General features: G+C 40.1%; 1 protein-coding gene across 2 annotated transcripts; it reads right to left on the bottom strand.

Moving 5' to 3' along the window:
- Nucleotides 1-1243: 1243 nt before the first annotated feature.
- On the bottom strand, nucleotides 1244-20403 carry GINM1 (glycoprotein integral membrane 1). Of its 2 annotated transcripts, none has more exons than XM_027687942.1 (8): nucleotides 20155-20403; nucleotides 11397-11456; nucleotides 11123-11219; nucleotides 8234-8385; nucleotides 5972-6128; nucleotides 5073-5203; nucleotides 3991-4154; nucleotides 1244-2151 (listed from the first exon to the last, which is right to left on the bottom strand). In XM_027687942.1, exons 1-8 carry the CDS (start codon nucleotides 20260-20262, stop codon nucleotides 2043-2045), a joined length of 978 nt encoding a protein of 325 aa, XP_027543743.1. In that variant the 5' UTR covers nucleotides 20263-20403; the 3' UTR covers nucleotides 1244-2042. The 2 variants fall into 2 exon arrangements, with proteins under 2 accessions (XP_027543743.1, XP_027543752.1); XM_027687951.1 differs by lacking the exon at nucleotides 20155-20403 and adding an exon at nucleotides 19916-19939.
- Nucleotides 20404-24120: the final 3717 nt, after the last annotated feature.

Here is a 24120-nt window from a genome sequence, read left to right as displayed (position 1 = left end):
AAGAGATAAATCTCCTTGTTTCTGTGCAGGTGCTTGGTTTACAGTTTCATAAGGAGGGATGCAAAGAGCACATGCAAACATCTGTCAGATTTCCATCTGCAGTGTAATTCATACTGTGCTTGTGCACTAAGGAAGAACTATTGTGTTTCTTCCCATCCTACTTTTTTTTTCCCTGAAGAAGCTAACTTCAGCCTTATACATCACTTCTACTTGAACCATGCTAATGGAGCCAGAGCTATGTTCATGAAGTGTAAAGAACATGAATTTCCACATGCAGAGAAGTCTGTCTACAACTGTTTGAAGAGCTGCTCTTGTCTGTGCAGTCACCATTTCTGTGTTAATCTTAGCAGTTTCCTGTTCAGCCACGGATGACAACCCCTTTGCCACCCTAAGGGTGCTAGAAAAAAAAATAAAAAGTGAGGGGAAGTTTGAGCAGTGTTCCTGTTACCTTGGGCTGACATGTACCACACTGCACTGCTGGGTGGTGAGTCTTGGTTTAGTTTTTTGCAAGGCAAGTCAGTGTTAGAAATGTTCCTTCTATCACTGCAGTGCTGTCAATTGAGGGAGACAATGTGAGTTGTTCCTGTCAGAGACCAGCTGTATGGACCAGCATCTGAGTAACTTGGATCTCATTAAATTTGTGATAATGTTTCCTTAGGGGGTGTGTGTGTGGGGGAAATCAGCTGTACATGGGTAATTCTGATCACTCAGATGATAACTATGCTCAGTCTAGTGCCAGGTAGTTACGGCTCTGAAGTTTTTTTCCTAGTCATTCTTCTGACAAACAATTTCTGTAAGTAAGAACAGTGAAAAGCTAAAAAACAAATAGTACCCTGTAGCGAGGCCCCCTGGTGGTCCAGTGGTTAGGATGCGGCACTCTCACCGCCGAGGCCCGGGTTCGATCCCCGGTCAGGGAATTCCCCCGGGCAGATGGAGCTCGTCAAGCCCTGTAAGGGCATCCATCTATGAGAAGGTCACTCTAAACAAACCTACGTCCTGAGGACCTCACTGCCATTGTCCAAGCTCGCTTGACCCCAGTAGATGAACCTTAGGATTAAAGGGTGGGCTCAGTTCAGCACACGCTGTGTCTCACCTAAAAAATCCATTGCACAGGCTTGAAAGGTAAAAGACCTTTCCCAAATCTTCGTTCGCAAAGGCTGGCCATACTACATACCCTGTAGCTAACATGTTTGGCAAACTGCTGTTCTTTATAACTATAGATGCAAAAGTGAACACAGTTTAATAAACAATTTAAAAGTTTATTTGAAAAATGTTAACAGTAGAAACTGGCATGGGCAGAATGGGCCTACTTAGCAATAGTAAGCCAGCATTTCTGTACAATTCCGTAGAATTTTTATTTTTCTTTTGGGACTTCACATAGTATTGCTGTCACAGATACAAAAAGCATACTACAATTACAACTGCTAACAATTTTTATGAGTGGAAGGGACCATAAAAATGTAAAGTGCTTGAAATATAAATCTGCTTTTTTAATTTTTGTTTTGCATATATAAAATGTCAAATTTCTTGAGTAACACAAATGTTGGGTAGTGGTATCTTCCTTGCAAGGCACACTCAACCCTATGAGACCTGAGCCAGGTTGGGCAGCTTTGCTTAGGCTTTTGGCACAGCTGATGTTTGCAATACTCCCTAGTCCTTTTCTGAAGAATGTTTTCTGCAGACTTAAGGACACCCTGAATTTCATCATCTTGCTAGTCAGGACAACTGACCTGGTTTATGGGCATGAAGGCAGCAAGCATCCTGTCCAAGGTGTGGAAAAGTGACTTCACAGAAGTTAAAACCAATGGTAGCCCTCAGGGTGGAAAGCTGCTCTATTTTGAAGCTTCTGAAAAGGCTGCTTGTTTATGAAGAGGCACATGGAAGTCAGCTTTGGGCCTCGGCCTGAGTGGCCCTTTTATCAATTAATCAACTGACTTAGTTTTCTTAGTAGGAAACAAACCAAGTATTAAGATCAAGTGCCAAATTTCAGGTCAACTAAAAGTGTGTTTTTAAAAACCAGTAACTCCAAAGTAAATACAGTATTAAGTACATGCTTTCTCATCTAAATTATTTTTCCTCTCTGGAAGATCTGAAGGCAGGCTGATGGTAGTCACAGGTACAAAGCTGACTTGATCCAGGAGAAGGATGCCTCTGAAAGGTAAGATTACCTGGCATTAGAAAACAATATACAAAACAATTCTGTGTTCCAAAAATTAGATTTACTCTTTAACTCCCCAAACTTAAGTTTAAATCAGTGCATCAAGTATTACCCTCATAATACCTCTTTTATGAAGCTAGAATGAAAACTGGTTCCAAAATGTACTAGCTGTGGTTTCTGAGGGCTCCCTTCACCCAGTTTCTACATCTGAAGTGTCAGCAGTGTAGACTCTATATGCTTAGTTTCATAGTAGCCTAAAACTGTCTGCTGTCAGGAGCTACATTTAATTCTCCAAGACTAGGTAGAGACTCAAGTTTTATTAGTGTACCATAGAATGGCATTAAAGACTTGGGACAAGGTCCTGACATCTGCAACTCTGTCAGTCACCACATGAGATCTTCTGCTCATTCTTACTGGCTTGCAATCATGATTTAAACCTTTACCATTTTTTATGGGAACATTGCATAAGTAGCAAGAAAACAACTGTGTGGTTTTGAGGTTGTGGGGTTTTGGTTTTTGTGAGGCTTTTTTTGTTTGTTTTTCTTTTTGTTGTTGGTTTGGTTTTGTTTTTTTAAGGGGAGGGAGTGGCACAATTCCTTTAAATGTTCTGACAAGCCATGCAAAAGCCCCATGTTCTCCAGTTGGAAGAGAAATTACTCCAGGCTGGTTCCTCTGCTCTGTACTCTCCTCTGCCATGGACAGGCCATGAAACACTTTGCTGAACAGTTTGCTGGGATTAAATTTTTCTTCCTAGTTCTACTTAGTTCAGTTTCACACATGGAAGTCTTAAGCTACTTACTGCTCTGGGAAGTACAAAGTGTTTCTTCAGTTTTTCAGCTCTAACAACTGAAGCATTCCCATCTGACAGCACACTGTGTGAAGTGTCAGGGAAAAGCATGGTCTCTTTTGTCAGTGCAGTTTCCAACCTTCCTGATCTTCCAGCCACCCATTTTTCTAGCTTTGTCAGAAGGACTAACACCACTCATATTCTTGAGTGGATACATAAATTAACTGCACCCAGGGCCGTTCAGAAGCACAGCTGATCAGCTGCATCGGAAGGCATCAGCTGTGCTTGTTGTGGCTAATGAAGCACACTATGCTGTCAGTCACTTCTTAAAGAACATATGGTTCCAAGGGATAGGTCTTCCAGAACTGACCTAGGTAGCTTTAAAATGCACATGCTTGCCCATTCCAGCACTAAATAGACACTGATTTCTTACCTGCAGCTACTAATTCATCTTTCCACCCCTTGTTCTGAGCACTTGCTCTTCTGAAAAATCTTAGTGTAGCTGGTAACACACTGAGTGAATAAAGCCAGGCCACTAGCTTTATTTTATTTATGACCTTTTGCCACCAATGCCAGCACCAATCACTATGGCTTGGAAGCTGCCTACAGAGGTAGGTCCTCCTTGGAGAATTCCCACGCAAATTTGCAAAGCCAGCTTCAAGGCCTTTCAGAACTACTGCGACAACTCCAACATAGTAGGAGTATGAAAAGCTAAAGAGATGTTGGAATTATTTAGCTCTAGCTTCTACCCTTCTCTCTTGGAGCTATGTTAAAAGTGTCTCGCAATGTAGTCCTTAGAAGAGTTGATAAAAGTTTGGCAGTATGACAGCTCAGCTAAAGACATTTCCAATGAAATACTTTCCCATGTTTCTCTGAAATGCTTATATGTCAAAAGTTCACCTGGAAAGGAAAGTTACCAGTAGCTTTTTCACTGAATTGTTGCTACCATCTTCCTACAGAATGGGGCTGCTTCTTGACAAATTTTTTTTGTTAATGTTTTGCCTTCATCACAGCCAAAAAAAAAAAAAATGCAAAAATGACTTACCTGTTTTCACAGGAAGGGAGAATCACCTTTAAGACTTTGATAATAAGAGCTGCTCCAACAATTCCAACTACAACAACTTCCATGAAACTAAACAAGATGGGTAAAGATCGGAACCAGAATCTGCACAATCCTTTTCTCAAGTCTTCCACCCACTGGCACATCACCTGCAGTCAAAGAGGTAAAAAGACAGGCTGCAAAACAAAGCATGTGCTGGTTTTGTAGCTACTGGTGATACAGGTAGTTACACGGTGATAGTTTTTCTTAATTTATGTTTCCTTAAAATAGATAAAAGCAGCATGGAATTGACTGGTGACTTGGATCTTCTTCAAAGTTTGGAACAGGTGAAGGTTTAGTTCTCTGCTCATCGTAGCAGAGTTCTCTGAGAGGCCACTTTGGAAAATAAAAGACACTTGAACAGAGAAGACGAAGGGACAGCTGTTTGGCCATAGACAGCTATGATACCATGGCAGTGTACAGCAGTGAAAGGGTTACTGCCAGCCCAGAAGAGGGGTAGCATCTTCTCTAGCCTATCTGTAACTTTCAGCCTACTATTTTGGCACTCCTGTCTCAGCAGCAGGTTATAACTGTGTTTGTTTTGGCCACAGAGGAGGCCATCAAGCCCATCCTTACCTAAGCTGAAACTCAAACTTCTAAGGCTGTTACTGTCTTTCTTACAGCAGCTGAGACCAATGGTCCATCTCTCAGAGGGATAAGCACTTTCACAGAGTCAGGAAAAAAATGATGTAATTTAAAGCTAAGCAAAATTTGAAATTATCATAAATGCTTAGCTTGGTATAATGGAAATATCACAACTGACTATCATGAAGTAACTGTGAGGTCAGAACACTGAAGGATTTAAAAGCCCATTTGATTCCTACTGGAGTAAAAAATTCCAACAGCTTGTTGCTGCTAAAAGGTAATTTAGGAAGAGGGGGTTTTTTTGTTGGTTGGTTATTTTGATAGTTTTGGGGGGGTTGGTTTTTTTTTTGTTAAGGTTCCTAGAGGTCCATTGGTCTTAGTAGTTTGCTCTCTTTAAAGGTGTATATACTAATAATTAAAAAGTGGACAAACAACAAAAGTACCTTGTAAGAAGATGGAGGTTCTACCCTAAGAGGGGTCTCTGGTAACTTGCCAGGTAATGTCTCTTCATCTACTGTAGTCTCTACTTGCCGGATGAGGTACTGACTGGTAGTTTGCAGTGGATCTTGAATATCTGAAGAAGAAAAGCTAGATTTAGTGGAGAGCTTTCTTTTTATTTGACTCACTCTTCAGGAAAACAAAGACATGGTGTATTTCTATACTTATAGTATAGTACTCACACATTCACACCAAGAATACAGAAGACTGACTACCTTTTTTTTTTTAACTTGAGTAGTGAACTTGATAAGCAGAAGCAGTGTTACAGTGCTGCCTTTAGCTATGCCCTTAGCTGTAAATTTCAGCTGTTGTCAGATTAAAAAGCGATGAACTAGATCAAAATATTCATCTCTGATTAAATCCTTGAGAGTTGTTGATTAAACAAAACTGAAGTAAGATTAAGGCATCAAATAACTTCTCTGGCATTTAAGATATTCAAGTTTAATAACATAAAACTGTTCCCTGGTTTGGAAATGACCCAGACAGGTATTTCCTCTACAGTTTTCTCTTTCATTCTCAGGAAGAAGGGGGAGCTTTAGAGAAACTTCCATCATAGATCTGAGAGAAAAATTTATTCCTGTCAGATGTCTGGATTGCAGACTGCCAAGTATCAAGTGCTTCAAAGGAGAACAGATTTGAAAACAAACAAACAAAATACCTAAAATGTAGAAGACTTGAATTTAGGTGTTTAAAAAAAATAAAAACCAAACCACATAAAACGCTTTCCTGTTAATGAAGAAACTGTTTCACTATGTAAAACATGGGAATAATGATGCTCTTTTACCCCTGTAAAGCAATGCATCAGCTACAGATGAAAATATTATGTAGCAGTTGAGAGAGATACCTTTTCCTGAGAGGTTGGGCAGTGTAAATAACATGTCGTTGCCCCTTGGGATGGAATACAGCATGCTCTCTTTCAAAGGGACAGTGTAGTTTGAATGTCTAAGTACTCTCAGGTCCTTTACTAAAATATCTATTTCTGTTACTTCTTCTTGCTGAACCTGCAAGAGATGCAAACACGTTGATATTACTGATTTTAAAGTAAGACTGAAGCTGGCTAGAAGAGAACACCAATACATCACAGAAAACTCCAAGCCATTAAGATGTAGACACAGGGCTATTATAACATGAATTAGTATTCTTTGTTTTTACATACCACACTTCTGTAGACTATGTCACCCTAGAAAATATCCTGAACAGACTGTCTCTCTCTCCTTGCAAAAGCATGTGGTAGTCACTCCATGGGCTTGTAACTAAGTTTTGTATAGTTCATTACTATCCTCTCTCAGGGAGGCATTTTAGGACATGGAAAACTCAAGTACATAGTGAAAGCACTTGTGAACATTGAAAGTGTTGCTGAGACAAGACTGACATTTCTGCTTTTTCAGTAATGTTTCTTTTTTTCAACAACTGAAGGCAAAGTACCACAGCATTCGACAGTGTCCTGCTTGACAGCCTCATCTCTAAACTAAAAGACATGGATTTGACAGATGGACCACTCACTGGATAAGGAATTGGCTGTATGGCCACACTCAATGAGTTGCGGTCAATGGCTCAATGTCCAAATGCAGACCAGTGACAGGTGTTGTCCTCAAAGGTCAGTATTGGGACTGGTGCCGTTTAACATCTTTGTCAGTGACACAGACAGTGAGATTGAGTGCAGCCTCAGCAAGTTTGCTGATGACACCAAGCTGTGTGGTGCATGACATACTAGAGGAAAGGGATGGCATCCAGGCAGACCTGCACAGGCTTGAGAGAGGGGCCTGCGTAAACCTCATGAAGTTCAACAAGGCCAAGTGCAAGGTCCTGCACTTGGGTCGGGGCAACCCCAAGCACAAGTGAAGGACTTGGTGTTTGTGGATGAAAAGCTCCATATGACCCAGCAATGTGCGCTTGCAGCCCAGAAGGCCAACAGTATCCTGAGCAGCGTGGCCAGCAGGGCAAGGGAGGGGATTCTGCCCCTCTACCGTGCTCATGTGAGACTGCTTTTGACTTAAAGGAACAATTAAGGAAACAGCATTAGCTTTGTGGTTGTTTTTACCAGGTCTCTATGAAAATCTGAAATGCATTGTGATGTCTAGTTTGAGATCTGAAATACAACACCACTATTGTGTAACAACTGAATCAACCAGGATATATTAGGCTCCTACCAGTGAGATAAGCACCTCATTAGAAAAGCTACAGACCTCTCAGTGGGGCTTTTCATCAAAAGATTAAAATTTTGACATGATATAGATTGCTGTAAAAATACTACATCCTGAGCATGCAATTAATTAAGGATCAATGGTATTATCCTTTAAAAAAAAGGAAAAAGGCAGCAGAACATAAGCCAGCTTCAAAAAAACTTGACCACATGTAGGATGCAGACATGTACAGAAAGAAAAATATGATGCTGTTGCTGGCTTCAGCAACAGCTGATCTTTTCAACAGATCCTCTTTGGTTAGTAAATTAACTATACCTTACAGGCAATTTTGAGAGTTCTGCACATTTCAATCTCAGCTGGAATGGTAACCCCTCACATTCACTGGTATTTGTACAAATACAGTTAGAATTGGGCAGGGAGGTGTTTGTTCATCTCAATTTGAATCTTGACAATGATCATGGATTTTATCTTACATGCAAAATATTCTAAGGTTAAATTCTCAGGCTTTCACAAGCCCATCTGCCATAAGAGTTTGCTGCTGCAAGCTGTTTGCCATGGTATGTGCTTGAAACCCTTTGTTAGCTTGGAATAACGATGGGGAAACCCTCAGGACTCAAAAAAAGCCCATGCCCCTTTTGTTTGTTTTGTACATTATATTATAAATCAAGTCTTGCTTGTGAGTCTGACTTTGCTTGCATAGGTGCATGTGTTGTGATACACTTAATGATAATCATTAGAATATGAATAGAAGCATTGCAACTTGAAGTCTCCTCACAAAACACACCTACTATTATACTGCCAACTTTGCTATTATCTCCTTCAATACTGTGCTATCTAACATTAATTATATACTTCGTGCTCTAATCACCAGCCAGATACATGTAAATCTTTCAATCCTTGGTAACTACTTGCCTCTCCTAAGTTAAAAACAAACTGAATATTGCAGCAGGGGTTTGTTTTACCTGTTTTCCATCAATTTCTGTCACTTCCTCCTGAACGACAATCAGCTGCAAATCAGAACTGGATGCCAAAGGCCACTCGTGAACCATGATGCGAACACTGACGGTTCCCAGGTGCTGCTGATCTGCTAAGTTATCCAAGTTTCCGTTCTCCACTGTTAACACACAATATCACAGCTTTCAAAGAGAAACCACCCCAACCAGAAAGCAGTACACAGCCATAGGGAAAACAGTTGCAACTGTGACAGAGATGCACATGCAGCACCTGAATGGAAAAGTCACAGCAGCACTAGCATCACACCAGAGATGCCAGAACAGCGGTACAGATGTCTGTACTATGCTGATGTCCTTAACACTTCCAATAACAACTATTATAAGCAGTAGTAATCTGGGCAACAGGTAAAACGGATGCCATGATTTTTTTTACCAGTATATCACCAAATCGAACACGGAGCAAGTTTTATAATATAACACAGCAGAGCTGTATGATCCCCTGGACTGAGGGAGCTTGCAAACAATGTCGCATCCCTGCCTTTGAGGTTTGCATTGAAGCATGTTAAGCTGTGCTCTTTGGCTTGGCTATTGCTGCGTTCTATTTCTATTACTCATAAGAGTAATGCCACAGCCCAGCCAGCCACCTGTGTAAACATCTTGGTTTGCATAACATTCCCCTTCCTCTTAATACAGAAACTAACATGCTCTTTTCCAGGCACACTGTATCTACTACTCAAGATGAGTGACAGTTCCCTCATACATATTTGTCTGTCCCCCTCTCTGTTACTGGTGACCCTCAAACTCTTCTTGCCCAAAAGCTTTCAGCTATTTCAACAGCCTAATATTCCACAAGTACCCACAGAACTGCCTTCCTGCTCTAGTTGTTTCTGCATAGACTTTGTATCCTTCTCCCAAGTACCACACCTCTACTACAGGTGAGGCCACGCTAAAACTGAAGTGCTGGTGAAGTGGAAGAGTGGACGTGGCAGATCTTCCCAACATGCAGACAGCAAGGTACACGAACTGAGATTATTGCTAAGCCACTGGTGCTGTGTGTGTATGTCACTTACTGTGCTGAGCCTGTCAGGTAACATGGGGTAAGGCTGGACTAGTCTTACAGTAACAACTCAGTGTGTTCATTACTTCTATGCTACAATCCCTGTCCTCATAAAGGTTATTTTGCCTATTTTAAATATAGAAAATACTTTTTGGCATTATTTAGCAATATCTTTTGTTGCAAAAGTAAGTGGCAGAAGGAGAGAAGGGTTCCCTATAGTTATGAGCCAGAGCACGAACCTAGTTGCTGAATGTTTTCTGTCTTAGAGCAGCAAGCACACATTGAAGGACCAAAACCTCTAAGATTTCAAGTAGCTGAAACTCCCTGTGGTCCCAGTCCTTCATGTGTCAGGCCATTCAACCACCACATTCAACAGGAATGACAGATATGTTTCCAAAATTGACATTTATGGGAGCTTCAAGTGGGGATATAGGTGTCAGGTATGATCTGACAATGATGTCAAAACAATGCTATTCAGAATACTTGGTCTCTAATATTCAAAAGTATGACTATTAAGCTCAAGTTTGGGTTTTATATACATTCAGGAGTATTTCCCACCTATTTCTATATTTCTTTAGCATTTTACAAACACTACTTGAATCTGTTGTAAAGAATTTAGTAAGTAAAGAGTACAAACATTACAGGTAACAGAGCCAGGTACTATGCTGAGGTCTCAGACCCAAACACGGAGACAGAGAATTCCAGGTTCCTAGCTCCCAGGTCGAATCAGTATTTCCCGCACTGTTTCAGATTCACGTTCATAACTGTAGTCACTGCAAGCTACAAAAATATGATTTGGGAAATTAACAGGAACTACAGGAGAGTGCTCAGGAGCTCTCAGAATCAGTCAGTAAAATCATATCTATTTTTTCTGGAGTGAATTATTTTGCAGGTAAATGACATTTTGCCATAGCTTTCTACCCTAGGATAGAAAAAAATAGAACCAATAGGAACATAATTATCCCAGAAAAAGAGAAATTGTTTACTGCTCTCCCTCTCCAGAAAAGAATTAGTGTCAAATTAATAACTGATCATGCTTGGGAAAGAAGGGTTCAAGCAACAAGGTCATGGCTCAGAGAAGCACTTTGAAAAAGCATTAGTACTCTGTAAGTAAATGTCTGATGATGATAACCTCAGATATCATGCTAGAGATTGACTGCACCTGATCAGGAGATCATTCTGAATACAACAGAAGCTTAAATCAAATGAGCATAATGGTCCTTTTTTAATTAATTATACAGTATACCCTGCGTATCTCCAAAAAAATCACAATACTCGCTGGTCTTTCACAAAAAGCGTAGCATTGAATCAGTGGAAAAATAGAAGTTTCAAGATAATTCAAAGTCATTAACCACTGCAGGACACTAGCAAAACTGCAGTATTTGTGCTATAATATCCTATCCAGCAGAAACTTGTTTGTTCATTAGACACAGAAGTGAGATCATTAAAAGATCTTCCTAACAACAATTCATACTTTTGTTATTGAATCTCCTTCTGGATTTATGCCAACCAACCTAGGGACACAGCCATTAGCAGGGTGGAGTCTCATCCTACTGTTTACATTGTCTAGTTTGTCCTGCAAAACACTCTTTTTAAAAGACAGGCAGAGTCTGGACTTCAGATTAGACCATTTACATATAAGCACATAAATGTGACTTGAGGCCCATTTTAATACCAGTATTGTCCTGCCTTGGGAAATTATTTGTTTCTAGAATGCTCAGGTTTGCAGAGTACAGAACACATAGTCATTGTAAGCCTTGGTTACTACTAGATAACTGGGAAGCCAAATACCCAGGGGGAAGGAGGAAAATAAAAAAAAAAAAGGAAAAGGGAATACTCACATATTACTGTTTGACATGTTATGTGGGCAACCCCGCTTTTCATAGGAAAATCATTTACATATACTTGTCCATTAATATAGGTGATATTAAAAAGAACCTGAAAGAAAGACAGACAGAATGAGTATACAGTTCCTGGCCCTATCCTACAATTCTGCACTCAGAGGAACACACTTTATAGTGACTTACATCAGATAAAACTACATATTTGCATCCACATGCAGACTTTGTTTCACTACATATTAATTCTCTGAATAAAGAGAAAAACCAGACAAACCTGTCCTTTGTGAAGTTCTCCATTGGCTTTCAACATTGTAACGCCAACTCGGATCATTTCCTGGAAAAAAACATTGAGAAGAGACATAAGTTTGAGGAAGCACATAAATCACAGCAGAGCATGGGCAACTCTCATGCATTATCCTGACAGAATGACTACCTACAATACACAAAGCACATCCCCAGGCTTTCTATCCAGCAGACAGAAGAAAGAGGAATATTCTTACTTGTTTCATGTAAGGGTTGGTTTGTTTTTTTCCCCACCACTTTTTAATAAAGTGGATTGATGAGAAAGAATGACATCTGCATCCCCCACTCTACAGTTTGGCGTTCTTTAATGAGGATAAAATAATAATAATCACTTGTTTCACAAGGATATAATGGAAAAGAAGCCTCTCAGCTAAAAAATAACAGATAATAAAAGGTAAAAATCAGTTTCTCTGTAAATGTTTTTTAAGCACTCAGCCTTCAAAGTAAAGTCTAATTTAATGCATGCTAGCCTATTGTAAAGAATATTCATTTGTGTCAGTTTTAGCAGTAATCCTGTTTCTTTTTTTGGTTATCATTCCCAAATTATGCCACACGGGACTCCTCAAACCCACATCCAATGGGGATTTGCTTCTTTCTTTCAAACCCCAGTTGCTGTAATTTATTGACTCACTCATTCTGTCCTCTCATTTCCCTCTTGTAATTTCAGGGGCCATTTTGCAGATAGGACCTTAACTCTCCCAGGTCTGCCCCTCAAAAACACTGCATGCAAAAGTCAAATATCTCTTGCACATGGCCAAAAGTAATGACTGCCACAGAGCTTTCCTGAGTCACTCTTCAAAAATAAGGTTAAGCTCCCTATTTGCCTTTTGGGAGCCTTAAGTGATTTTAACTGCATTTCATTTTCCTCTGGAAAACCTCTCCATACCTTCAGTATCTTCTTCAGCTCTGTGTTTCAGTCATGGTTTCACACCCAACAGCTAAAAATAAGTCTCAATAAAAAGTTCAGCTTGCTCAAAATTTTAAATAAATAAACACACAAAAAGGCTTTTCATTTGGGATTTTTATATAACACTAAATATTCTTCCAGAAAATACTTAAAATATGCAGTACCTAGCATAATACAGTCTCAATTCATGAAAAGAGAGCTTCTGAAATGCAAGTATAATGTCAAAAAATCCTTAAAACCATGGGTGATCAACAGTATAGACAGTTAGCCAGGACTATCAAAAACTGAAAAACAACATCCAAATCTGATTCAGCAGAAAACTGGCATTATGAAGAGTACAGCTTAAAAATCTAACACCGTTAAGCTTTTGGTTGGAAGTGACTCCTAAGTGATGCTTCAGACACATTTGTCCTATCAGCAGGAAAACTCTCTGGCCACCAAGACCAAAAAGAAATCTCTTCCTTAATGCCCTTTCAAGGAAACAGGTTTTTACATTGACTTTTCTTCCAAAGTTAAATCCCAGCTATTCAAAGTAAATGAAAATTACCAAATTCCTTAGAGAACTAGAATTCTGTAACTGAAAATATAAACTAGATTAATAGCATAATCATAGGATGTATTCTATTCTGTCATCTGTAATTTCTTTGAACCACTTATTTTCTTGTCATGTTTTAAGAATTCCGTATATTAATAATAGAATAAAAATCCACCATACTTTTAGCTCTTTTAGTTCTTAGCATTCACAGCTCTACATCTTTTATACCTGCAAACTGTTTAACAGATTACCAAAACTCTGTGTCATTACTTCCTAGGTTCTTCTATTTTCTGGGAATTGAAAGGGCACAAAAGACTGATTTTCCAGGCAGTTTTAAAAGTAATTAATTTTTTAAGCCTCAAGTGAAATCTGAGGGCTTTTGTACAGGAAGTATTTTGCAATCTTTTTTCAACATCTATGAAGGAACTAACAGATTATAAGAAAAAGGAAATGACTAGGGAAAAATAGGAAAATCCCCTCCTACTTTTTATTTGAATCAAATGCTTTATTTGAAAATGAAGGGCATGAAGCAAGATAGATATGCTCAACAATTGACTGTTAAATGTACAAAGTGAGCTATGTACACAATGATTAATTTCCTGCAAAACAGCTGTCAATTCTGTTCCTGTAGTATCCAACTTGCACTTGAAGAGCATATCACGTTTAAGAAATTAAATAGTTCAGTGGATCATTTCCATGCTGTCAAACTTACAAAAATTAGAACATAACATGCAGACAAATAAGACAGTTTAACCACTTGCTGCTTCTGCCACTGAAAGAGAGAGTGCAGATCTCTCCTGCACATTATCCTTCCCTCTCATTTATGCCAAGTCAGTGAGCCAATTTAGCTCATTAAATCAGCACAAGAACTTTCCCTTTTTTGACAGACTATTTTTCAGTCTTTTGAACAAGCAAGGAAGAGCCAGACAAGCACAAGAGATCCAAGAATGCAGCTGGGAGGAGGGAGTCAGGCTAATCGTTCTGATGGCCACAGACTATTGCATTGGCTCTGTGCATGGTCTGCCTGTCCTTGCGGCATCTCCTTGAGAGATGTCTGCCCTCACCATCATCTCAGCAGATGGTGATGCATCTCTTGAATAGCACAGGTTCATAAAGCTCCTCAATAACTTAAAGAAATTATTAATACTCTGCTACAGCAGCTACACCATTACTCTTGCGATTTTGTGTTCACATGCAACAGAGAACTCATATTCTTGCCATTCCCAAGACCAGTCTGTTCACATCCAGATCTAACAAATTCTACTGATACTTTCCCATATTCTGTACATCCATTCTCCTGAGTTGTCATATGTTCTTGTTTTGCCTCTTCACTAAGCAGTCTCACAAGACTTGGTGCCAATCTTGCTAAGAAATATTTCAAATAGATCTCAAAGTTTTGGTGCTAAAAAATAATTAGTTTCAATTGCTCTTGCTCCAAACCTTCTCGACCTGATAAAGTAACATCTCAAAGACCACAGGACAGCAAACTTTTCCAGAGTCAGAATCAACTGCGTCTATGTCATTCCCAACAGATGTATTCTTAAAGCTCTCCAGTGACATTCAAAAATTTCACACTCTCCTCAACGCTTTACTCCACTACTCAGCTACCTTTAATATTAAAAGTTTTTCAGTATCTAATCTGAAGCTTCCTTGCTGCAATTAATGAACAGGTTGTTCACTACTCTTCATAATATCTTCCCAAGGAAAACGGTACTTCAACTCAGTCTTCCTGATTTTATGCTGAAGCCTTCAGCTCACTTAACCCTTCCTTGAAGGCAAGTTCCTCACTGCTGTCTTCCCATGGCTTCCCACTAGTCTCTCCTGCAGTGCTGCACCTAAAACTCAACAGGTCCTGCTGTAGCCAGTCTTCCTGACCCTACACACCCCATACCAAAATCTACAGGAGGGCAAGAACCACAGGATACATGCCAAGTGCAATGAAAAGCCAGGCAGGAGAGCTGGGGGAAAGGAAGGGACTATTGCAAGCAGCTCCTAGGAGAACAGTGTACCATCCCAGCTGACCCACTTTCATCCACGGCAGCGCTCAAGCCTCAAGAGCCATACCTTGTTTATGCTTACTTTTACTAAAGTGGGAAGGAAACAGACCTGGCAGGCCAATAGGTCTTGTATGAGCCTTTCATGATGAAATGCCTGGCCTGACAAGCCATACTTGCTAAAAAGTGCTCCAGTGATAATTCAGTACTCATCTTTCCAATCCTAGAGCAGAAGACTCAGACTTACAAAACATCCTTTCATTTCAACAGAGAATTTTTTTTCATATTACCATAATAAAACTCTCTACTGGGGAGAGGGGGGGAGAAGGTGTTTTACAGTGCTTTATAGATACGTCTTGTACTATGTACTTCAGTACTAAGAAAGGTAAATAACCCCACATCCTTTATTTTGGGTATCAGAAGCATAGCAAGCCAATCCTGTAGTAACAAAGTTATTGAGAGCAGGACATAGGTCCTCTGCAGTAATCCATAATATGGCACCATCAAGTTCTGGAGAAGCCTGAACTGTGAGTGTAAAACTTCTTTGTATAACTTACAATACATTTTTCAGTATTAACAATATCATGAAGATTCACATAATTTCAGACAGTCCTGAAACTTAAAAGGTTCTGAATTCATTGGAATATTTGAGAAAGCTGCACTTTGACAGGGTCAGAATCAAAGGACAGCCCCAAGAAGTAATTCAGGTCCGCAGGAGTCAGGTTGTGCTTTCAGCTTAACACTGACACCCGTTCCATACTTCACAGCCCCTTATCCCTTCCTGTACTGGCAAATGCCTTCACACAAAACTCCAATCCGCACTAAAAATGGCCCTATCACTCTTAATGCTCTCATAGGATGTAAATGTGTCTCCTGAGTTTTCCTACAATTTCTCATCCCTGTTTTAGTGCTCCAACAGTAATATTTACAGTGGTAACAGCCACAGAACCTGTAAAGAGGACAGCACTGCTACCACAAATGTATGTCATTATGTTCTAGGACAGCTAGGCAACAGCAGTGAGTGTGATGACATATATTGCAGTGAACTGCAATAAGCAGGTACTGATAATTTTCTAAATCTTTCAGCATGTGCTGCAACAGAACTCGAGAGTGTTAACTGAGGCAGTATAATTGCAGTAGCAGCAGAAGAACAGGATGGGGAAAAGATGGCAGCAAAGAATACAAAGCATCTGGCATAAGTTAAAAGGGAATACTCATTAATTCTCAAAGACTCTCCATATTAAACACCACACAGAAATGTACAGAGAACATTTCACCTTATCTTGCTCTTTTATGAAAAATGTTGCACATGACAAAGCTGATGGGTCTAATTCTGCATGAACTTCAAACAGCTCTGATTAACGATTCATGGAAAAACTTCTTCCACAGGCAGTGAGTACCCGATGGGTTGCACTTTGCAGTTTCTCCCAGTACAGGGTAACTGTTAAGCCCTACACAACTGCATCAGTCACTTAAACCCCATTCAGCTGCTATGGGCCAGCCCACTTAAAGCACAGCTGTTCTCTATTGAGGCTCTCCCAACAAGGCTTTTTCTGCACTAGGAGGCCTGTGGGAAGTGGAGTGGGCAGCACTAGGAACAGATGGCACAATGCCTTGCAAGATGGCCAGCTGTACAGAGACTTGAAAGGCAGACAATCCCCTTGCAGCCATTACACAGGCATTATTAGGATATCCTGTTTGTGATCAGAAAATACAAAGTCCAATGAAGGTGGACTCTTATCTTGCCAAACAGATAAGAAACAGACAAAACTAATAACTTGTTTCTAAATTTAAGAAGAGATTATGGCAAAAAAAATGTTCAAACAGACAAACAAAACTACCACACAAACTCATGCCATTTGAGTCCTGGCACTGATATGGACAACTGGCCCCAAATAGTGTAACTATATACTTGCAATCCAGCACTCCATGATCCATGCTTCACATAATTCTTTCATCAGACTCAAAACAGAGCTAGGATGATTCTTAACTGCAATCAAGCATAACTGAGTTAAAAAACAGTCATGGTATAAGTTGACATGACAAGTTAGACTTGACAAGTTTGCAGGACGATAATTAGTCCTTCACATTTTACAGAATTTTAGTACCAAATCTTCTCCATTAGGGTTTGGCATTATTAAGCTGCCTGACAGTCTTTAGAGCAAGATAACTAAATCCATTATTTTTGTAATTAACTAAAGCTGAACTATCTTTGTAAATAAAAAAAAAATCTAACATGTTGCCATTGCTTTATGTCGCTTTTCTGAACAAGCACACTTATATTCCTTCCTTGCTTAATGATGACTCTTAGTATAACACTGCCTATCCTTTCCTTTGCCCTATATATGTTACTAGAATGAATCGCCTTTGTATTCTCCCTCATACTATGAATATTTTATCAGGAGTTTTACAGGTGAATACTCATTCTCACACACTGAGACACGGTTGCATCATACTGTGCTTTAATTTAATCAAATACACATAGGAAGATAATGTCAGCTCTTTTAGGCATAAAGTTCAGAACTTGTGCTAGGCTTTTAACAGAGAAACTGGCATAGGAATGCAAGAAACATTTCAGCATATCACTATTAACAAAGTTCTTCTTTGATAAAAATACACTACACTCCCTGCATCAAATGGTTGATGTAGTGAAGATTATTTTCTTGTGTTCTGAAATTATCCATCCACAGAGACGTTTCTTACAGCCAACAAATAATATGAAAATTTTTTTCCAGGCAACTGAACTGAACTAAAAAAAAAAAAAGTCTGGTAGGCAAGTATGCCATTTATAAAGAACTCTGCTAGCCTAAATTATCAAGAAGTAAACAGAGTAAGCAAATAACATAGCAATATCATTTAGCATACCATGCTTTTAGCCAGTTCCTATCAACACATTAAAAAAATACTCTATAGCCCAAACCTTGCACCAGAAATGTTACTTTAATGGGAACGTCAGTTGTCTTATTGCATCATTCCCTGCCTTTTTTTTTTAAGAAAAAAAACAAAACAAAACAAACCACCCAAACTTTGTCTAAAATTAATCAACCTGTAATCCAGTTCATGAGGAGAAAGAAAAATCAAAACAGACATGCTAATGTTTTTTAAAAAAAGTCCAGATTTCAAAACAGCTTATTTAAGAAATTACAAGTATTGCACAACAATGGAGGCGTTCACATTCCAGAGCTGAAGAAAAGCATTTCAGCCTTACAAAATACTATTCCAAAGGTTCAAAGTTTTTCCTCAGTCTTTCCACTATGGTTTCTGTAAACCCATCACCATCAGTAAAGAGGCAAACTTTGATCCCATATGGAAGAACTACTGTCAGTAGTGTGAGTCCAGTGGGCTCACAGAATTTAGAGCACAGTTGTCGTATCCAGTCAAAGCAAAGCTGAACATGTTGATTCTGCCTTCTCCCAACCAGTCTGCTGTCCCAAGCCATTCTGAGGAAACTACAGTTATTCTGACCCCATCACCCACTATCATTAAGCTTGTGGCTTCTGAAGGCAACCTCACAGCATGGCATTCCCACTGCCTAGGCACTTCTGTTCCTACCAGGCCACCATAAACCAGCTCATGCTCAAAAAATATCAACTCTTCTACTCAAAACTTTCTCAAGACACATTGTTCCTTTCGCATCAAAAGTGATCCTGTATGTACAAAACTAAATAGTGCAGGAGAAAATGCAAGGTTTTTTGTTTTAAGTTTAAGACTTAAAAAGAAAAAAATACTGAAGTAGAAATTTATATGTTCCCTTTTTGACTCTTTTAAGAGATTTTCTGCATATACTTATGCCACCACACTAGTATAAAGCTAAGAGTGCAGACACTTCCAACTAACAAAAACTGAGCTGACAAGACTACCTGAGCAGTACTGCACAAATGGACAAACTCAACCTCACAAACAGCATAGCTGTGCCCATAAAGCATTACAGTGCAGTTACTAAGTCAAGTACCCTAAAACATACCTATTCTATTTCTGACCCTAAGCTGCCTTCTGTGGGACCACCCTGGCACACCTGTGGCACGCTTAGGCTTTCAGATCCAAAGACAGCACACACAAAGGCGTCTCCATATCTTATACAATTGCCAGCTGTTACAAACAACTTCAGTGCTGCTAAACTGGAAGTTTTGGTGTAGAAGTTTCTGGGCAGAAGTAAGCAAGAGCATAGGTCTATATTACATTGTCACTTCATGTGTCTTTTGGCAAATTCAAGCTAGCACTCCCTTTCTCTGAGGGATAAGCAAAGTAGCCATGGACTGAGCTCGCTCTGCTGTCTTTTGCACATGTGACTTCAAGCATCCATGCCCTTTTTATAGGTGTCTGAAGATCTAGATGCCTATTTTGAAATCAGAGCTAAAAAGGTCTCTTCAAAAGTTCATACAGAGAAGCAAGGCCAGGAAGTAAGGCCAGGAATTCTGCTTTTGCAACACAGGATGTGCCAGTGCAGGGCCTCCGTCAGGCTTTCTTGGAAACTTAAATTACGTAAATTAAATTAACAAATAAATAACTCTGGAGGGAAAAAAGCCATAATAAGTTTACTTACATAAATGCAAATTCACATTGGCTAAATAAGTGACTACAAACTCCACACAACTCTTCCCTCTTTGCGATCTCACACTTTTGAGTTTCACAGTTACAACAATTAGAGGATGTATCTGGACATGATTCAACTACAGGCAGAAGTACCCAGTTCTCCTCTGTAATTCTAGAAGTCAAAGCTCACCTGGTTCTGTGGCACATCCTTTTATTCCCACTGAAAAGATTTCCCAAGTAATACCCAAAATACTCTTTCCACCCTTTAAAAAGCCAATAAATTTAAAACTAATGTCACCAAGATACAGCATAGATATTGGAATAGAAAAACAGAGAGCACTGTACAAATATATATGTATATAGATAGATATATACACACCAATACATCAAAGCCTTTTTCTTGGTTCAAGAGTACAGAAACCACTAGGAAAAAACGTGGACCTAACGCACTGCGTACTTCTACAGCACTGAACCACCAAGGTGTGGGCGGACAAGCATGAAAATACAACAAAAACACCTACATTGCACATAACTAACTATCTCCCTCCTCGACCTGTCAGCTATTTGTTTCGGCACATCAAATCCTATACAAATGAACCATTAAAAGGAGAGGGGGGAACTCTGTCGCCCCGCGGCAGCGTCTGGCTCACCCCTGGTAGGGAGAGGAACAGGGGTAGGGAGGGGGCGGGGGCAGGGAGAGGGAAAAGGGAAGGGAGAGGGAAAGGGAGAGGGACGGGGCAGGGACTGGTCCCGGCGGTACCTGTCCCAGCGGCGCGGCCGGGCCCAGCAGCGCGGTGGCCAGCGGCGGCGGCAGCAGCAGCGGCAGCAGCAACAGCAACAGCTCCCGACGTCTCAGCGCCGCCTCCATCTTGCGACCCGGGAATTAAAACAAAGTGAAACATCAACAGGCGGGGCCGGGAGGAAGCCGGGGAGGCGGTAGGAGGGGGCCAGTCCTGCCCCGGCCCTGCCCCTGCCACTGTCACTGTCCCTGCCCCTGCCCTGGCCTTGACCCGGCACCGCCGCCGCTGGGAGATCCCAAGTTCGGCGTTGCAGAGTAAGGCGTGGGCGCAGACCTGCGCCTACAAGAGCCCGTCACTGTTAATAGGCGATAGCAGCCTTTGAAAGCACTTTGCATAATAAGAGAGCTAGCACTATAGAGAGTGTTAATAATTACAGCTGTTTCTGAAATGGCCGGCGTGCGCCGTGAGGCTCCCGCGGGGCGCCTGCAATTATCCACCTGCGAGGGTTGTATGGCCGGAGTGGGACCGGGCTGAGCACTGGAGCACTGCACTGCAAGGAGGGTTTTCTTGAAAGCAGAAGCAGGGCTGCATACTCCGGGAGGGAGCAAAAAGGGTCATCGGAAAGGAATAAGGGTCAAGATAAAGTCTGAAAGAGCTAGAGGTCATTCTAAAGAAGAGAAAACGGGGGGGGGGGAAAGTGGTGGGAGTCAAAGCCATTGAAGTCTTAGGCAAAAACAAAGGAAACAAGCTGGATCTCCAAGTCCTCAGTGGATATGAAGATAAGAGGTGCTTTATTTGCAATAAGAAAGATTGCTATTACCTATTAGCAAAAAACTTTCAAATGGTAAGGGTAGTAAATATATTAACACCTTGTCTAGGGAGGTTTTAATACAGCAATTAATTAGGTGTCATGTGGAAGCAATCTGTAGCCTGATTTTATATTGCTCCGTGACTCCCAATTGGTTGAAAATTAATATAAACCATAAACCCCACAGAAACTTAGTATTTTATATGCAGTTTGCATTCACGAGACACTGGTATAAACATCTGGCACAAGGTACAAGGTATTGGAAAATGAGGCTTTAGAGAGTCATATATTGTGAAGTATATTTCACACAATTACATGAAAACCTCAAATATTTAATCCCTAAACACCTCTATTATCAGCAGTTAGTACTGTTTTAGAGACTGGAAAAAACAAAGCTGATTAACTGCCTTTGTAATAATCACAAAAGTCAGTAACAGAAGAAGGAATAAAAACTCAGATGCCTTAATTTCCACCACCTCTCTTTACCACCATCACCTGGTTTACCTAGTTTCTCTTAAGCCTTTCTTTCTTTTTTTTTTTTAAGTCTTTTCAGACTTTTTTTTTCTTTTTTTTTTTTTAAATCTGCTCTGTTTGGTAAACTGAAAGAAATATGTAAAGGATCTGTTCACTGTGCAGTTCTCATGAGGCAGAAAACTAGGAGGTAAGTCAGCTCCCCAAAACAGCGTTTTGCTGAATCTTATGACGGGTGCATGAGTGATTTCAGGGATATGATGGGTGCCAGAATCCAGCTCTTGTCAGTACTTGCAGTCATTTGCATGTGCTGGTGGGAGGAAGTTTAAATTACCGAAATTCCTAACTATGAGTTGTACTCTGTATAAATCAGAGTGGGGTTATCTTCCAACAGGACAATATTACAGTGTTTTGTGTATTAGATTAATTAACTAAAATGTTTACAAAATGTATCAGAGGCATAATAATGTTATCAGGGTACATAAAAATAGAGGGAAGCAAGGATCACTGGTCTGCAGAATTTATAGATTTGGCAACATTCCAGCTGGGCTCTCAGCTGACCTTGAGGAATTTAGCATCTCACTGAAATGGAATAGTAGATGAATGCCTGTTCATTTTTTACTGTCTTCATTTTTATGGTTCCTGGTAAACTACCTATCAATGCTTTCCTTCTGTTTCCATCATTCTTTCCTTTCTCTCTCAATCTCTTGCACCCCCTTTTCTTCAGTTCTCTTTCTTATTTGCTTTTTATTCTCCTGGAACTTAATTAAAACTTGAAAAACTAGGTACTAAAAATGCTTTCAAGATACTTCCGTTTTCCCCAAATTTCAAAGCTTTTATTAGTCTCACAGCAAACAGAAGTCATAACAGTTTCATTTAACATAAATGGTAAAATTTCTTGCAATAAATAACTTATGATCAGCTTCACAAGTGAATAGTCCTTGGGTGATACAGGAAGTACTTGGTTCTGGGACAGGCTGGGAGCATAACAGGGCTTTTCCTTTTGGCTCAGCCCCAAGGCTTCTAGGCTCCTTCAGTCTGCCGGTGAACATGTCATGACATTTGTAACTATTAGAATATGTAACATTTTAAAGTATGTGGTGCTGAGACTGACTACTGCTCGAGCTGCTGGGTGTGCTATGTTTCACTGGGTTTATATTTAAGTTGGAAAGTCACATTTTTTACTTTTTTTAAGTGACCCTGAAAAGTAATTTTTAGTTTGAATCTTCATTATAGGCATGGGTTATTAGGAGGCAAAAGCCAGTATAAAGAATAAGGAAATTAGGATTTAATTTCTTTTGTGACTAAAAAGAGTGATAAAAGCCTGGCCTTAGTTAGTGGTATGCTTTCTTACTGAAGTGCAAAGTAAGAGTACTTAAAGTAGAAAGTTAGTTAAATTTCATGCAGCACAGGCTTGCATGAGACTAATATACTGTTTACATCCCTCTTAAAGTTTTAGAGTAATAAATGTAATGTGTGCTATAGTGCTTTCTTCTGTCGATAACTGCCATATGGATGGCTTTAAAACAGCCTTGAATCAATTCCGGATTGACATGGAGACTGGGAATAAGCTCACAAAAAGAGTACAACACTGCAAAACAATTGATGATAGCACAAACAGCTTTGAAAACTAGCACAATATGGAGGCAGAATACAATACCCTGCAGTGCATGTCTTGGCCCCAGGACCAGCCCACTACATCTCCAGGACCATTATGCAGCAGTATAGGGCTGCAAAGTAAACTACCTGCTTGGCTGTTTATAAGGGTGCTTTAGATCTGCTGTTACTTTTATTGCTACTTGAAGAGGAGGTCCTGCTCTTACCAACTTACATGCACCTCTGTACTCTGTACTGTGCATTCCTGCTCCCCACCTTTCCCTTCACTGGTTCCCTTTTCCTGTACAGTGAATCAATTCAGGTCACTAATCTGGCAGAAAACAAAATCAGCAAAAAACAAAACCAGTTTCCCAACACATTAATGACTTGGATCAAGTCATTGTGTGATGAGTACCAGAGCATGATCTAGAAAGAGGTGAAGACAGTGCAGCTTGTAGCAGAAGCTCTCTGTGCTGGGGAGTGGGATCCCTTGTTTTGAAGGCAACGATCCCTTAGATTGAGCTCAGCTGTAACACATAAGCCCAAAAACACATTGGAAGGGAATAAATTCTGTTTACTTGTCTGTCCTTTCAGTCACCCACAGTACTATAGGTCATATTGTGACCATGTACTCAAGGTAAATATTGGGACTGTTAATTGCTCTAATTAATATCTGTGAGGTAAAACTGGTTTTGACTATGTAGAATAAGCACACACACCTCTCAGTGCACACCACACTCAAAAGTTGAATGATGCACCTTAAAACGTGCACTTTGCCACAAGAAGTTGCTCCTAGGGGCGGACGGGGGGGAATCCTAGAATTGTTAAGATTGGAAAAGACCTTCAAGATCATCGAGTCCAACCTTTGACCGTAATTTCCATACAAGCTGCGTAATCCCAGCCAACTTCTACATATACTCAAGGGAAGGGTCTTCACATGAGCAGGGGTCTTTTTGACCTATGGCTGTGATTTTTTAGTATTATAATGAGCATAATTCAGCTATAGGATAGATGGACCTTGACTGAGTCTTTTGCCAAGTTAGCAATGTATATCTAGAGAGACATCAATATCTTGATTTACTGCATCCTGAAAGCTTGTTGGTTCCAGGAT

Source organism: Neopelma chrysocephalum, unplaced genomic scaffold, assembly GCF_003984885.1.
Source record: "Neopelma chrysocephalum unplaced genomic scaffold, ASM398488v2 Primary Assembly neopelma1_23, whole genome shotgun sequence".
NCBI classification, from domain to species: domain Eukaryota; kingdom Metazoa; phylum Chordata; class Aves; order Passeriformes; family Pipridae; genus Neopelma; species Neopelma chrysocephalum.
This window is presented reverse-complemented; position numbering and strand designations above follow the sequence as displayed.

What these genes read in the sequence shown, in the direction of transcription:
- GINM1 (XM_027687942.1), bottom strand. Translation starts at nt 20,262, where the DNA reads ATGGAGGCGGCGCTGAGACGTCGGGAGCTGTTGCTGTTGCTGCTGCCG. An exon ending in AACATGTCAAACAGTAATAT is followed by an intron (nt 8,386 to 11,122) that starts GTGAGTATTCCC and finishes GTGTGTTAACAG; the next exon opens with TGGAGAACGGAAACTTGGAT. An exon ending in AACCTCCATCTTCTTACAAG is followed by an intron (nt 4,155 to 5,072) that starts GTACTTTTGTTG and finishes CTTTGACTGCAG; the next exon opens with GTGATGTGCCAGTGGGTGGA.